The sequence below is a fragment of the Thunnus thynnus genome, chromosome 3 (assembly GCF_963924715.1).
Source record: "Thunnus thynnus chromosome 3, fThuThy2.1, whole genome shotgun sequence".
Lineage (NCBI taxonomy): Eukaryota > Metazoa > Chordata > Actinopteri > Scombriformes > Scombridae > Thunnus > Thunnus thynnus.
In genome coordinates this window covers 26,850,845-26,866,411 of record NC_089519.1, presented here as the reverse complement: position 1 = coordinate 26,866,411, position 15,567 = coordinate 26,850,845, and the positions used below count along the sequence as shown (strand labels likewise).

At 39.5% G+C, this 15,567-nt stretch overlaps 1 protein-coding gene across 3 annotated transcripts in view; it reads right to left on the bottom strand.

Moving 5' to 3' along the window:
* fat1a (FAT atypical cadherin 1a) overlaps positions 1-15,567 on the bottom strand; it is a 76,970-nt gene that overhangs the window by 32,899 nt on the left and 28,504 nt on the right. For all 3 annotated transcript variants that reach the window (XM_067585055.1, XM_067585053.1, XM_067585054.1), the window contains exons 4-7: positions 10,902-10,963; positions 5,493-5,822; positions 4,183-4,399; positions 2,081-2,220 (exon numbers count right to left, since the gene is read on the bottom strand). In XM_067585055.1, coding sequence (XP_067441156.1) covers positions 2,081-2,220; positions 4,183-4,399; positions 5,493-5,822; positions 10,902-10,963 — 749 coding nt within the window. The remainder of the gene's footprint in view (positions 1-2,080; positions 2,221-4,182; positions 4,400-5,492; positions 5,823-10,901; positions 10,964-15,567) is intronic.

The window sequence follows — 15,567 nt, the reverse complement described above, 5'->3', positions numbered from 1 at the left end:
TTTTCTGGGGATCCACCACATCAAATCCACATTTATGTGACCAGATTTAAATACACCAAAGGCTTATGAGCCACTAGTTTTCTGGTCTAAACATGTGAGGAAGTTCAAGTAAAATTAAAGAAAGTTTTGAAGCGCTGATAGTGATACTGTATTTCTATATAAATTGAGAATTAAATCATCCTCTGTCATGTGAAAGGTTTACTAGTACAGCAGGTCACAATGAGAATTAGACCTTTTTGAATAGGTTAACCTTTGAATGTGATTAATTTGACTTAAAATGTCACTGCATGCAGTATTGCTGAGAGGCTTTTAAATAAGTGTCTGTTGCCAGGTCTTTTAAGAAAGTGCAATACGGGGGGGGGGGGGCAAAATCATGGCTGAGAAAATAGGTACTCTGTGGTCTGTTTTTCAAGTTCTATACTAAGCTAAAGGACATGCTGCTTCTGTGGATGAGCTGAAAAATGCCAGTGAAGGCGGCGCTTCATCCAAGGCTCAGTGGAGCACAGCAGCCAGATGATGAAAGGCTTTATTCATACGGAGTGACAACAAATAGATTCTTTTCCAGCTACAGTTCTCTGAAGCTCCCCTTTGAGGACAAAGGACAAAACATTTTGAATGCTGCCATCCCATATGACCCAAACTACCATGTAAAAATGTTCAAAATCTCATGGACAGGCCATGACCGTGTGAACAAAAAGCAAAGACAACTTGCATGCTTAAAAGCTTTTATCATGGCATACAGCTTTGGTATCAGCTAGGGAGCAAGATATATGCAAGTAGGATTAAATTAGCATATTAATATATATTACAATACAAGTATTCAACTGCTTTGGATGTATTTTGGGAGAATTTTTTGTCTCATAAAATATTCCTTCATCAAAATGGCACACAGGAGCATACAGTTTTGTATATTATTTCCTTGTTGATTTAGCAGTTTTCAGACTGTGGCATGAGCATACTTGTGTGTATGTGAGAGTAATATACTAACTTATTTGAGAGATCAGAAAAAACTCGAGGAAACCTGTTCCTCTCAGAGTAAGAGAAGTAGAGAATGTTCACAGGTTCAGAGGAAGACACGGCAGAGGAGGGGCTCAAGAATGCACACATTAAAAAAAACTTTGGCTAGACAGCACCATCATCACAGCAGCCCCGCGTCAGGAATGAGACAATGGAAGATTCCTGGAGCTCAACGCTCAACTGAGATGGTAGAAAAGAGAGGGGGAGGAGGAGGAGGAGGAGGAGTAGGAGGAATGCTGACTACCCATATCATAGTTTGAAAAACGGTTTCAATCACACCGGCTACTGTAATGTTTTATTCCTTGATAAAGGCAAAACTGAACCTCGAGTTTAACCACTATATATGTTTCCCTATGTGATGAGCTGATGGAAAGATTAGGCGAGCTGCAGAGCACATCAAAACAATGGAAACGCAACAGTAACTATCATGTTTAGAGCCAAAATGATCAGTTGATTACTTGATTTACTGACAGTATATCAATCTCCAACAATGTCATTTTTAAAGCAAAAATATTCTTTTCAATCTCAATAATATTGAACTGAATATTTTTGGGTTTTGAACTATTGGTCAGTTAAAAGAAGCAGTTTGAATGTGTCAACTTGGGCTCCTATAATTTTTCACAATTTTCTGACCGAAACATTTATCAGCTAATCGAGATAACAATCGTCAGATTAATCGACAATGAAAACAATCTTTAGTTGCAGCTCTAATCCTGTTAACTATCCGGTAGATCAACACGATTCAGCCACACTCCACAACATCATAATGTATTATGTGATGTGACTAAAACTATTATCTGTCCATTTTCCTCAAGGCAACATTATACGATTAATCAAGTCATGTAGGGATGTAATGAGGACTCAGATCTATAAACTGCCATTTAGAACGGCCAGTAGAGCAATGACAGCATCCCAGCATAAACATATCTTAACAAAAGAGACAGTTTGGCCACTGCTTCACTCATTACTCATCCCTTTCCCCCTGCTATTCCTCACATGAGAAAAGCAGAACCATGACAACTGCCTCATCAGCTTCCAACCGTTTCATTAGTGTTTCAATTACCTGGGTGCTGACAGTTCGTGTCCCATCTGTGGCTTCCACCGTCAAGTTGTAATTTGATTTCTGCTCAGCGTCCAGGGGCCGCGCTACAATCAAGGTTCCACTGGCCTTGCCCACGTCAAAGCGGCTGTCATAATTACCACCTGTGGATTTTTTTTTGTGTGCAAACAACAAGAAAGGACAAAAGATTAGTGACAAATCATCGCTTAGTTGTGTGCATGTAGCAAGGTTACACAAACACTAAATGGGGGCACTGAGAAGGACACACAAACATCAATTTATGAATACACTAATGTTGATGTCATTAACTATCAGTATAAATTTTTTGTTCAGCTAGACATAATCCACATAACAGCTATTTTCACAACAATATAAAGTGATGAATGTATAAGAACATAATATACACTATAACAGGATACCAAACTCTCAATGATAAACCATACAATAGTGGATATAACAGACCTCTAATTCACACAGGGTATGAAGACAAGGTTTTTTCTGGCCCTTTTGAGACTCTTAATCAGATCACAGGTTTAAGGTAAAATGTGGCACAATATGAATCCATTGGCACAACATGATTCAATGACAGCCAACAGGCAGCACCAACAGACAATGCAGGATGATCTCTTAATACAGCAATGCCTATTAGGAGATCCCAGCAGCTACCTTCTGCTGTACAGTTGTGGTCACAAGCCATCTGAAGGATGTAAAACATCTCAGTATCCTCTATGCCGTCTTGCAAAAATCCAACCAAACAGAACATTCCAGAGAAAAAGGAAAGCAGTTGCAGAGCACACAAGAAGAAAGAAGAAAAGAGACATGTCAGTCAGACATTGATTAGATGGAGGACAGGGTGGGAGGAAGGGAGAAGAGGCAAGCATTTTTGAAAGGAGTCAATTTAAGTCTTCTCATGCATACAGTGTCTATCATAAGTTAAAAAAAACACACACAAACATTCAAGAAAGGACGAATTAAGTTTGAAGAATTCGAAACACATTGGCTATCACACAAGAGGAAAGAAAAGTATAGATATTTCCTGTTTGTCTAAACATGGCTATGCAAGTCAGATTTCTCAAAGAAAACCTGAGAATTCCAACTGAAAATTTAACTTTCCATACTTTACAGAAGAAATTTAACATTTTGGAAAATGTCGCTAATTCACTTTCTTGCCCAGAGTTAGACGAGAAGATTGATACCACACTCGTGGTTATATGCTAATTATGAATCTACTGTTAGTAGCTGGTTAGCTTAGCTTAGCGTAAACACTGGGCGCAGCTGGAGCTAGCCTGACTGACAGAAGTTAAAAAATTCCACTCTCATGTCTGTGCACTAAATATGAAGCTAAAACCAGCTGGCAATTAGCTTAGCTTAGCATAAAGAAAGGAAGTTGGGGGCAGAGCTACTTTGTCTGTCTCCTAAGTTAAACATTTGCCCCGTAAAACTGCAACTTGTTGTTTTTATATTACTGTTTTTTGTTTGTAGAATTAAATAAACAAAATACAGTGTGTAAATTTGTAAAATTTTAAGTGCTGGTAGAAGAATTTTTTAACTTTGGACAGAAGCAGGCTAGCTGTTTCCCCTGCTTCTAATCTTTAGACTACGCTAATCACCTACTACTTCATATTTAGTGTTCAGCCAGGTATCAACAGACAGCCTAAGTGAAACCGTAACTTCCAGATTCTCATTTAAAATCACTGACAATTATAATAAGGCAAATAAATAAGATCCAACCTTTGAACATAGCCTTTCTCAACAGTACGTGTTGTTGACCCTATTTGTTTATACAGATGGTATTTTTTCTACAAAAAACACTATCTTCTCATCTTTCTCTAGGCAAGAAAGTGAATAAGCGTAATTCCCAAAATGCCAAAATATTCTTTTTTAAATCAATGAATAATTAGTCTTGACATACTGGATAACATTAGTGGAATAAAATCTTCTAAATTAAGTATTTTTCCATATTTCCCAGCCATATCACACATAAACACTATGTTAGTCATATTTTTTGAAGTGTTTTTCTACCTATAAAGCATTTCTTTGACACAGAATATTTCTACATGCACACACACACACAACAACACGGACGCATGTGTAGGAAGCAGTACCTGTGATTTCGAACCACACAGGAACATCAGAGGATTCGGTGGCTACGACGCCCACCATGTGTGCCACAGGGTCGCTTTCCATTACAGAGAAGGTGAAGGGGGTCTCCTCAAAAAGCAGAGGAGCTGCATCTGCTGGTACTTCTGGTTTGGGAATCCACTCGATATGCAGGCGACAAGTGGAGGATTTCTGAGGACGTCCATTGTCGACAGCTTTAATCTGAGAGAGACAGAGAATGGATGACTGTGTTACGCAGTTTCATGCGACGTTTCTGTTGCAAATGAGCTTCTGCACAGCTCTCTAGCGGATCTTCTTCCTGAAACTCTTCAAAAGTAAATATACAGGAATGTTAAGTTATGTAGCTTGCTAGTTCATGCTCCGGTATACAACCTTACATTTCATACTCTGAGCTTTCCTCATGGCAAGAGGACCTCGTATTCTGAATAACAAAACACCTTTTGTGTGGTATTCTTTTGTGATTCAACCCTTTGTCAGGAGCTCAATTACTGTAAACTGTGGTGAGCAGCATCTTCTTGCAGCTAGACACACAACTTTTGCTTGTGTGGAGACATAAAATCTGTGTGAAAAAAATACATTTAAGTCCAAAAAAATGAGTGTTAAATATCATTACTAATGGTATTGCAGAAGTTTTGACAGCCAACTGTGACGACTAAAGTAGATGTAATCTTGCTTTTTTTGCTCCAAAGCTGGACAACTGACATTCATTTTCACATTTATAAAACATTTACTATCCAGTCATCTTAAGATACTCTTCAAAAAACATCTGTCACGATGAAGAGAAAATAATATTGTCAAGTGCTGAACACTGTGACAGGGTTTGTTGACAGCCATAATGAAAAGCCACATCCATTATTGACAAATTGGCTCTTCATGACAAAGCCACCAGAGCGCTAGCACCATGTTGAGAAAGAAAACACACACACATACATCCTACCACTTAAATTATGACACTATAACAATGAGATCCTAATTGGATACTGCAGACTGTTGTTTGGAACATGCTCCCTAACATTTTAAGTAGTTGCTTTTGCCACAAACTTTCTTCTGCACTTGATGACCAACATGATGCGTGTGGACCAATTAGTTTTTGGTCTTTTTTACAGAGAGCACTCTGCGTTTTTACACAGAAGCAGCAAAAGACAGGGCAGAGAAAAAAACGAGGGTTAGAAAACATGGGAGGAAGAGGGGAATAAAACAGTAAAACAATAAACAAGCATCTGTTGTGGGAATGTACTGCTCACTGAGAGTCTCAGGCTGAGGACAGCATGGAGCCCTGGGATTATATACTTACTGTAAGAATGTCATACTCTCCAGCCGAAGAGAACTTCTTGGATGACACCAGGCCAGTCTTGGGTTCAATAAAGAACTTGCCATGTTCGTCCCCCTCCTCAATGCTGTAAGAGATCTCGGCGTTGGGTCCCTCATCACGGTCTGATGCAATGACCCGATACACTGGGTCTCTCTTCATCGCTCTCTCTTTCTCCGGCCTCTCCCGCTCAGGGAGCTTGATCTTGTAGATCTTCTCAAGGAACAACGGCCTGTTGTCATTCTCGTCGAGGACTCGGACGATGACGCGGACGGTGGTGGATTTAGCAGGAACGCCGTGGTCGGTGACAGTGATCTGAGGAGAAAGGATAAAGACTTCAGACCAAGAAGTCTATAGACTAAAAGGCTTTGGGATGACAACAAGGAGGCAAATATCATCTGATGCAAGTGAACTTTAAATCACATTCGATATCTGTTAACTCCTCAAGTCACAATACCTATGTTGTTTTCTTTTCCTATCATACATAGACGCAGTAAAGAACCAAATACTTTTAATTATAGATACAGTGTTGGAGTTTTGGAACAGAAGCAGTGAATAATGTACAAAAAGTTTAGAAAACCAGCATTGAACTTTATGTACAACTATCATGGGAATTTGTAAAGCTAGAGACAGCTGTGTTAGAAATTCATCATTCCAAAGCCTTAAATTAATCACGAAGAGACGAAGATGGGAAGCTTGCTTTTTCCCATCATCATCCTTTCATTCCACTTCTTTCTCAGTGAGTTAACTTGCTGCCAAAATTAAAAGGCAATTCCCTTTGAGATTTGCTGTCAAGTGTTTTTTAAATACACATTCTTTTCTTGAGGAAACCGGTAGTTACACTCTTTTCTATTATGGCGACTATTTGTTTGCTTTATTTTTTAAACCCAATCTAATCTACATAGTATAATGAATGAATCCAGTTAAACACTAAGTACAGAAAGATCATGTTTCTTCACAATGAAAAAAATCTCAGTCCTATAAGCAAAACTCTCCAGCAGAGAAATACAAGACTAAATTGGATTTTATGTTTTTCAGCGCTGCAGCAGAGAGTGCAGGACTTTAATAACCAGCAATTTTGGTCCCTTGGTTGTGAGGTTGTGAGGTTCAAGCCATTTTTGTCTGGTTGGGGTAAGAGCAGTATGACACTACTGGGGCTTTCAGACTCTTGGGCCCCTTTTGTGGCCTAATAATAACAGTTTCATAATCTAATTTCATGCAAAAAGGTAGACTTCCTGATTTGTTAAAGCACCCAAATCTGGTGATTTGTAGGGATTTTTGGACACCATAACAAATTCAGAAAACTTACTTTTAAATATCAGCTCTTATACACATTGTAATGAAATTAACAAATAACTTTTGAAATTAAATAATGTAAAAGAGCTTATCTGAATAAGCAAAAGAGATGTTTCTTATTTTATAGATATTAATGAACCCATTTTTGCCCCGGGGAGTTACTGTTGAGGGTTGGTGTATTCATGTAAATGTTATTTGTTTTATCTGGAGGCTGCTATGAAATCTTTTCTAATCTGAAAAAATGTTTAATATGTTTGCCTGTGATAATGATAACTGTAGCTTGCATGGCTGGAACACTGACAACCCGCCACGGCTAATCATTTTAAATTAGCTGCACCTCCTCATTCTGTTAGAACCGGCTGCAACTGACTCTGCTGCAGTGTGTCATACTTGCAAGCAAAGATTTTGCACTGCTAATAAACATTGAGAGTTACTGCCCTTTTCTTTTTTAAATCCCAGAAGTACCCAGTATAAAAAGTCACACAACTGCATCATTAATGGGGCCTTAATTTAAGTCATAACATCAAATGTTGCTGGTGGCCCACTAACGGTTTGTAATTTGTGCAAAGATTTAACAGCCCATTGTGTCTTCGGACATTCGAGTGCGCAGTTTGAGGAGTTTAATCAAAAGCAAAGAGCCACAGGCTGACCTAAACAAACAGAATTTTCATCTCATTCCAGAAAAAATGGGTTCAAGGGTTGTGCGGCTCAGTGCTGGCAGAGATGTGAGCATTTCTAGCTTCAAGCCGCAAAAATACTGTAGAAGGGCAGAACAAATGTCACAGTCATTTAAAACCATCTGCTAAGTGCTTTACTAAAAACAGTCAGGAGTCCAGAGCCAGACAAACACCATTTGGTACCATAGTTTCAATTACTAAAGTAATGCGTTTTTGGTTTTCTCGCAGTGTCTGCAGCTGTCTATGCTATTCACATGAGTAGAATTAATTAAATGGGATGACAAGAAACCTGAGCGTGAATGTCTCTCTCAGGGAGGATGTGTTGGTGCCCATCCTGTGTTCTGTAATGAATATTTCCATTATGATCACATGTGCACTTTGGCTTCATATGTTGTATATAGGCAGAGCACCTGATATCCTGTAATATTTAAATATCTTGAAAAGGTACTCCGTTTATTGAACCAGTATTAAAATTAAATGAAATTAGATGACAATAAATAGAAACCTTGTGAGCACACGACATAGCACAGTAACTAATCACAACCACTATGCATGTGTGCACACAGCTATCCATCACCACACGCCTGTCTTTGGAACATTTTTATCAAAAGCCTTTGTTTGACAATTAGGAAAACTGCACAAAAGACAGAGAAGGTACATCAGAGGGAGTGTGTCTCTTTGCACCAGTATAGCACTGCTGTGAAGCCGCAAACTGAGACACTCCATTATGCTCTCATTATCTGTTGCAAAACTGTGGGCTTAATCTGACTGACCACATGTGAGTAATGTTTTAATGCAATTGTTGGTGATTAAAACAACCTGGGAATCAAGATAAACCGTGTTGGATTTTGTGTGTTAGTTAGTTACTGAGTATAATACATGTATATTGCATTTGGCTATAATATTGGGTGACGCTCAAGTTCCACAGCAGTTGTTTAAATGGTGCTCTGTTTAAATAGCACCACTTGCTCTTTATTAAAATTACACAGATTAACAGACTATGTCCCTTTGTAGCAGGATTACTCGCTCAGTCATTTATCAAGGAAAATGCAACATAAATTATTTCAGCTTCTCTCATGAAAAGGTTTGCTGTTTTCCTCTATTTTATAGCGTTGTAAATGTAATATCATTTGGTTATAGACAAAGACTTTTTTTTTTCCTTTTTTTTGACATTTTATAGATTAAATGATTTATCTGAAAAATGGACTGAGTAGGATCTAATATCCTGGTGAAATAATCTAGACTAGCAACCTGTCCAGAATGTACCCTGCATCTTGCCAAATGCATGCTGGGATAGGCTCCAAACAACAGATGTGAACAGCCCATTCACTCCTGCTTTTCCATTATAATGTTCTCTCTGCAGTCCCAGGCCTGAATCCTCAGCATGTCCTGGCATGTCCCACTTTTGCTATTTACCCACCCCCCCCTTTCCTCCGATGGAGGCCTCTCATCCTGCCGCTAGAGCCCACACTCAGACCATCAAGAGCAGCTTTGCCTTTTCTCAAATTCCCCCACTGCCTTTCTGCCTTTTAGCTCTCTCTCTCTTTCACACACAGGCACACGACTACCAACCCCCATCCGTCTCATCATAAAAGCTGAAGGCCCCCCTGTGCTCCCTCCACCTCCTCTTGGCATTTGGTGCAAACAATGCTGACACAGCCCCCACCCTAATTGCTCCACATGTTCCAAATAGCCCTACATGTTTCGTTTCTTCTTCTACAACAAGCTAGTACAGAAACAGCACTAGCGAGGACTTGAATTTGCTTTGCTCTGCTAGTACCCAGTCAACACACAAAGGCATGTACACACACATATATTCTTCTGAGTCATGATTAGCCCTCCATCAGTTGCCTGGAGGATACACTGTTAGGTGTGTGTGAGGAAGGAAGATTGTAGGCTTTAGGGGTCTTTTCTGCTCCACAAATGTGCAGCCCAATAAAGAGCTTCCTGCTGGATACCCAATAACCAGTGACTAACACATACAAACTTCTTAAGTTGCCATGGTTACACCTCTTCCAAGGCTGTGTTCACTCAGCCACTTTGTACCTATTTAGGTCAAAAGTTGCTTGCTTTAAATTATCCCTAAAACTCAAATTAAATAGGAATGTGCAAGAGAAACTTTTTACTTTTCTGGAAAATGTTGGTTCTTTGTGTGCTGGGATTATAGTCTCTGATTAATCATTATAAACTTTAGTAATAAACATTACAAGAAACAGGAATATTAGCTGAAGAAAATAGTGTTGAGTGTGAGTGTTGAATTTGGCTCAACATAAAAGTCTACCAGACTTTGTGCTCAGTGTTTAATGTGGTTATTAAATGTCTGTCCGGAGGCCTTTTGTCAAATGAGACAAATGAACAACATTCATGAGCTCAGCTAGGGCGGGAATTAGCATTTTTCTTTTTTTTTTTTTCAGACACAAAGACTTTAAATGAGACACCAATTACAACCTAGTAATTCAACAGCTTTCAGCCACATGTTGGAAGTAGCAATTCTACATCTACAGCACACCGCTAGATGGAGAAGTTTTGAGTTTGCATACAAAACCCTCCAGACTCTGATATCCAGAAGCTTTTACAAATTCAACAGGTGTTGCACAAAATATTACATTTTATTGTTTTTTCCTTACAACTTTGTGATTCAATTCTCAAAAAAGAATTTCCTTCATCGGCTAAACATTCCATTAAAGGAACACAGTCTTCCTTTATTCCTCACTTACATCCCCTATCATTTATTCTCAATCCTGCACTACAATTAGTGAAGTGTAATGTACAGTCGGAGTATGAAATACAACACTACTTTGGCACCAGATGCACCAGCATTAACCGTCACCCAATGATCACTGAATGGTGCAACTTCTAACAATAATTAAAAGCCGTCCAATCTGCTCCCTGTCAGCTCCGGAAACACAATTAAAACAACAATTATCAACCTCAGTTCTGTGGCAAGAAAGAGGGAGGGAGGTATCAGGAGAGAACAGAGCCGAGCTCAATTAAAACCCACAAGTTTAGACATTGGCCTGTTGGTTTGACAGCAGTTTCCTGTCCCAGCTTGCTCCATCCACGAGACGGAACAGTGGGAAAGAACAAAGGAACAGTCACCGTGATCTCCCACACGCCTCCCACCACTCCCTCATACCCCATCCGGAAATCAGCACAAGGAAGAATTATTCCAAACGGACCTTTCTTGCACATACTGCGAGACTTATTTTCGTTAGCAACATGTGGCTCTCAGCCAGCGTAGGCTGGAAAACATTCAGAAACAGACATTTTTTTTGAATGTGGGAACTACATTTGTTGACCTTGAGGGTTTCTGATTATCTGGTTACTAATTCGTTTTCACGAATAAATGAGACGGGCTCATACTGACCCAGCAATGTTTGTTTCCATAAAAGTTGAGAATCTGCCAAACTAAAGTGCTTACCTCAAGAATGTGCTCATCTTGTTGCTCTCTGTCCAGCCTCCTTGAAGTAGTTGTAACAAGACCTGTTGGAAGCAATCAGAAAGAAGAAAATGAAAAATACACATACAGAATTAATTATATAAACAACCAAGTGAACAAGTCTGTATTGCTCTCTTTTATTAGATCTTGTCATAATAAAGTAATCATTAATTATCGAAACTATCACTGAAAATGCAGGATGAGTGCCCTGACAGAAAAATCGTTTTGGCAGATATTCGCTTATTGCAGATATATCAGTATTGGCGTGCAGAAATGTTAAAGATATGATTAAGGTACAGTCTCTCCATTACATACAGAAAGCACTGATTTTTTTTAAAATACCTTTTTTTAATTGTTAAGTTAGAATGATTTTTGTCCAAAATGTTTATCTATGTTATGTGTTCTATGTGAAAAAATTAAAATCAGCCATAAGACTGTTACCACATTTTTTAAACTCTCAAATTTCAATATTATTATCAGCCTCACAAATCCAGTATTGATCGGTTATAAGCTGGACTAAATACATTACTAGATCATGTTGTCTTCTCCTCCTTTGAAGACACTTTGAAGCAAACACTGGGATTATACAAAAGAAACTAACAATACTGGATTAATAAAACTTTCAAAAACCAATCCTTCCATTCACAGTTGGGTGACATAATCTGAACTAATCAGTCACCCATGAGTTAAGAGTTTGCATCTGGAGGAGTGTTTTCCCCGTAAGTCTTCCTTGTTTTTGGTCAACACAGTTGCCAGACAGCCCACCACACTGCCTTACATATGTGAAATATCACAAAGCTCTGCAAATAGTGCCCAAACAGCAGCGAAGCCTTGACACCCTGCTTTTAGTTCTTCCACAAGCTGAATAAATAGACAGCCAGTCAGACACAGCCCGCAGTCCTGAGCACTTTTTGAAACAGAGAAAAACAAACTTCAGAAAAAAAATCCTGCTGCTTGTTGAAGTGTTTCAAGGGTCTCTTTGAGCTCTATCATTCAGTGTAAGCAGGAGAATTGATGTCTTGTGACATCAATCACACAAAGGGGACTTTGTTAAGCTAGGCTTTGACAAAAGTAAAAATAAAACAAGCTTGAGTCTTGAGTTTCTTGCTAATCCAATTTTGAATCAAATTCACAAACATGAGGAAGAAAAAAGAAGAAAAGGGGGGGGTGGATGGATATTGCTGCATGGCTATGTTATAAGCAGCTTTCTGTCCTCACTCCCAGTGTAATTGCAACTTTGCAGAGACACTGAGTGTAGAGTACACATGCCAACTACGACCGCACCAGTGCTGTCTGCTTGCCACACTGCGCCTGATTAGCATAAAGCAAAGGATTTCCGAAACCCAAACCCATCAATGGCACATATGCCTGCAACGAGAATAGCAGGCCACAACTTACAGGTCCTGAAATAGCCCTCCCTCTGCACTGCAATTGAGGCATATGAGCGAGGCACTTTTGCCCCCTCCCCCTCTCTTTCTTAGGCTTTATTTAATCTACACATTTATATAGGAAGATACAGCTCTACTCGTATCCGTAAAAGAAAGAAAAAAAAAAAAAAGAACAACAACCAGAATTTCCTTTCGGTGCACATCATGTTTTTTTCTCCACTGACTTGACGGGAAACAAATTTAAACCTTTTTACCTTTTATATAAAATAGCACCCACTGTAGGAGCAAATGTGAACAACAAAGCTAAATCAACATAAAGACAGAATCTGCTGCAACCCTGAGTTCCCGACAGTGTTACATACACCCTCTCCTCAGGTGTTTCAATGCTGACAACACGAGTGAAGATTAGTATATTTACAACATGACCTGCAGGAATCCGCGCGCGATGTTGCATGACGTCTGCAAGAAAGTTAGCAGAGGATCAGGATGGGTTACAGGGACTTGCGAGCTGAGGATTATTACCGTTGATGCTAATAGTTCTGCTGTGCCACATCAATACAGACTGCGCTGACTAATTATTTATGTGCTTTAGCAAGGCTGGAGCTGATGGATGATAATGTTTTTAATCTCCCCTGTGTGCTGTGTTAGGTCACTCTTCTCTCTGTACATGTATTATAGAACAGAATACAGATGACAACATTAACCATACCGAGTCTAGGTCTTTGATTTATCGTTTCTCTCCAAATTAGCTGCCTGATCAAAACCTGGCAAGGTATCACAACAGACACACAGCTTGTAAAGTAAACAGGATACTGTCAGTAGAGAAGCACATCTCGACAACAAACATAACATTAGCGAAACCACATCACAAACCAACTGGACTTCATCCAAGGTCTACTTTGGAAAGTAGAAATTTGGTTTAAGTTATGCCTTGCAAAGACTGCAAAGAAGTCCAATTTCACAAACACACACATTACTGGCTGCAGTTTGTTAATGGGTACTCATGCATGTTCAAAAAGCGCTTCTTTCTGGTTCAGCTGTAATCTCTCTTACTCTCCCTACAAAGAGCGCACGAGAGAGAAGAAGCAATCGAGAAAGCAAAGCTCAACAGGAACTAAAAAAGGTATTTGGTTCGTATTTCATTGTGGTTACTCTCAGCAACCCTCGGGTAGTGAGCACACTCAGATGTCATGTGATATACCTTGCTGAAATTTCATTGTCCATAGTGTCACATTTGGAAAGGTGTTGGAAATATTAGCATGTTTTATATGGGTGGGACTCTTTCTAAATACAGTTGCACCTTGGGCTAACAGCAGGGTGCTGACCTTCTCACAGCAGGGTGGCGACGCTTTCTTAACACATATTGAATGCAACAGACGATCCCGTCATACAGAGAGCATCCATCTTTCACAGATTCCTCCTGTCAATTGGTAAAGTGTCAGCTAGGGGGATTTTCTTAAATTTTTTATATGATCACTGGTTGAATTTTTTTTTTAAGGCTCTACTCTGGAATTTTCATGGAGAATGCCACCAACATCTGCTACAAGATGTTGAGAGATCTGAGAGGAGAGTCAAACATCTATAATGCAAAGAATATGTTGCATCTACTGTGGATGACTAAAGCTATTTTGATGCAGGATGTGGATTAAAATGCTTTTTGTTTGCTGGTGTTCCATTTTTGTCTGACATGCTGCCAGCTCAAACTTGCAGCCCACACAAATATCCAAGCACTTTCAGAAAATCTTGTGTCAAAAACTTTCAAAAATTAGTATCTATTTAATCTTATCCTGCAAGTTGCTCTTAAAAAGGGCTGCATGCTTACCAGCAATAGTTCTTTTATGTAGGACTGCTGGCACCAGTGTTCCAGCCAATAAAGGTGCATACCTCTCTATCTATACCTAAATGTTAAGGAACTGTAAAATGATTGGTTGGTAAGCCAGAGCTCACCAAAGAAGTCTGCATTTCTAACCCGCAGCCTTTGTCCCAACACACACATATAAACACACACACGTACACACACAAAAGCCATCCTCAGGCGTGGGCTGAGCTGGGCCGACAGTAATTATAGCCATGCTGTTTTGAGAGGGGGAGAAAAACAACAGCAAAGCAGCAGTGGCACTCTCAACCATGTCCTTGAGTGCTAGATCTACTGCTCGGAAATGGAGGCCTGGAGAGAGTTAAGGAGTCCAGGACATTGTTGGGCTGGTTCATACCCAGCATTGCTGCTGTGATTAGCAGTCTTGAGAGTGACACACATATTTATGTGACACACATTTAGCTGTAACTCCAGACAATCGGGAATGTGCTGGGTGGCTAGACATCCAATTTTGAAGTCTTTGGGATATTTAGAATTGTTGTTGGCTAAATGTAAACGAAAATGTATTATTTGAATTGCTGTTTCTCTCTTGTGAGAAGACAAAAATGAACACAGATTGCAAACATTTCTTATTCTGACACCCAATGTTAGATCCTAGACAACTATAACAATCTTCTCAGCTTCATTATGAGTTAAATGCTTGATACTCAAGCCCAAAACCACACTGTTGAAAGTATTTTCACCACTCGTGATGCCATCATTACACTTAAATTCGAACTGTGGAACACCAAAATCCATGTGAATGTGGGAGCGTAAGAAGGGATTGGTATATCAAAGTAGAAGCTGTTTGTTCCTTTCTTTATAACAAGTCTTACAATACTGCTTGCTACTGACCATCTCCCTTTATTGAGAAGGGGAGCAATGCTTGGTATTCCATTTCAAATCTGTATAGTCCAACTACTGTCCTGTCCGGAAACACACAGAATTTGACAAATGCAACAAAGAGATGCCATCTAAGCTAATGCGAATGTATACATACATGAGGTCTTTGTGAAAATGAGTAAAGGGCATTTAGCGGGGAAGAACTGTTTACATTAGGATTGAGATATCTCAGCACCTCACAGCTGCAAGGCTTATTAGTAATCTGAAAAGATAAGCGCGTCATGGAAGAGTTGGGGCTATAGGGGATTCAAGTTCCTGAATGCTTGTGAAAGTGAATGTTATGTGGAGCTGTCTAAATGGATGGGACATTTGGAAGCCGTGGAGCAGCTGAGTTTTGATCTCTATCTGTGTATGTACACATGAGATCTGGGAGGTAATAAGACAAGGCATTACAGGGAGTAACAGTAAGAGACTGTGTGTCTTTCATATTTGTAGATTATGGTGGATTATTCGGTTCTGACACATATTCAGTACATTCGTGTGCACTTAAGACACCAGGTTG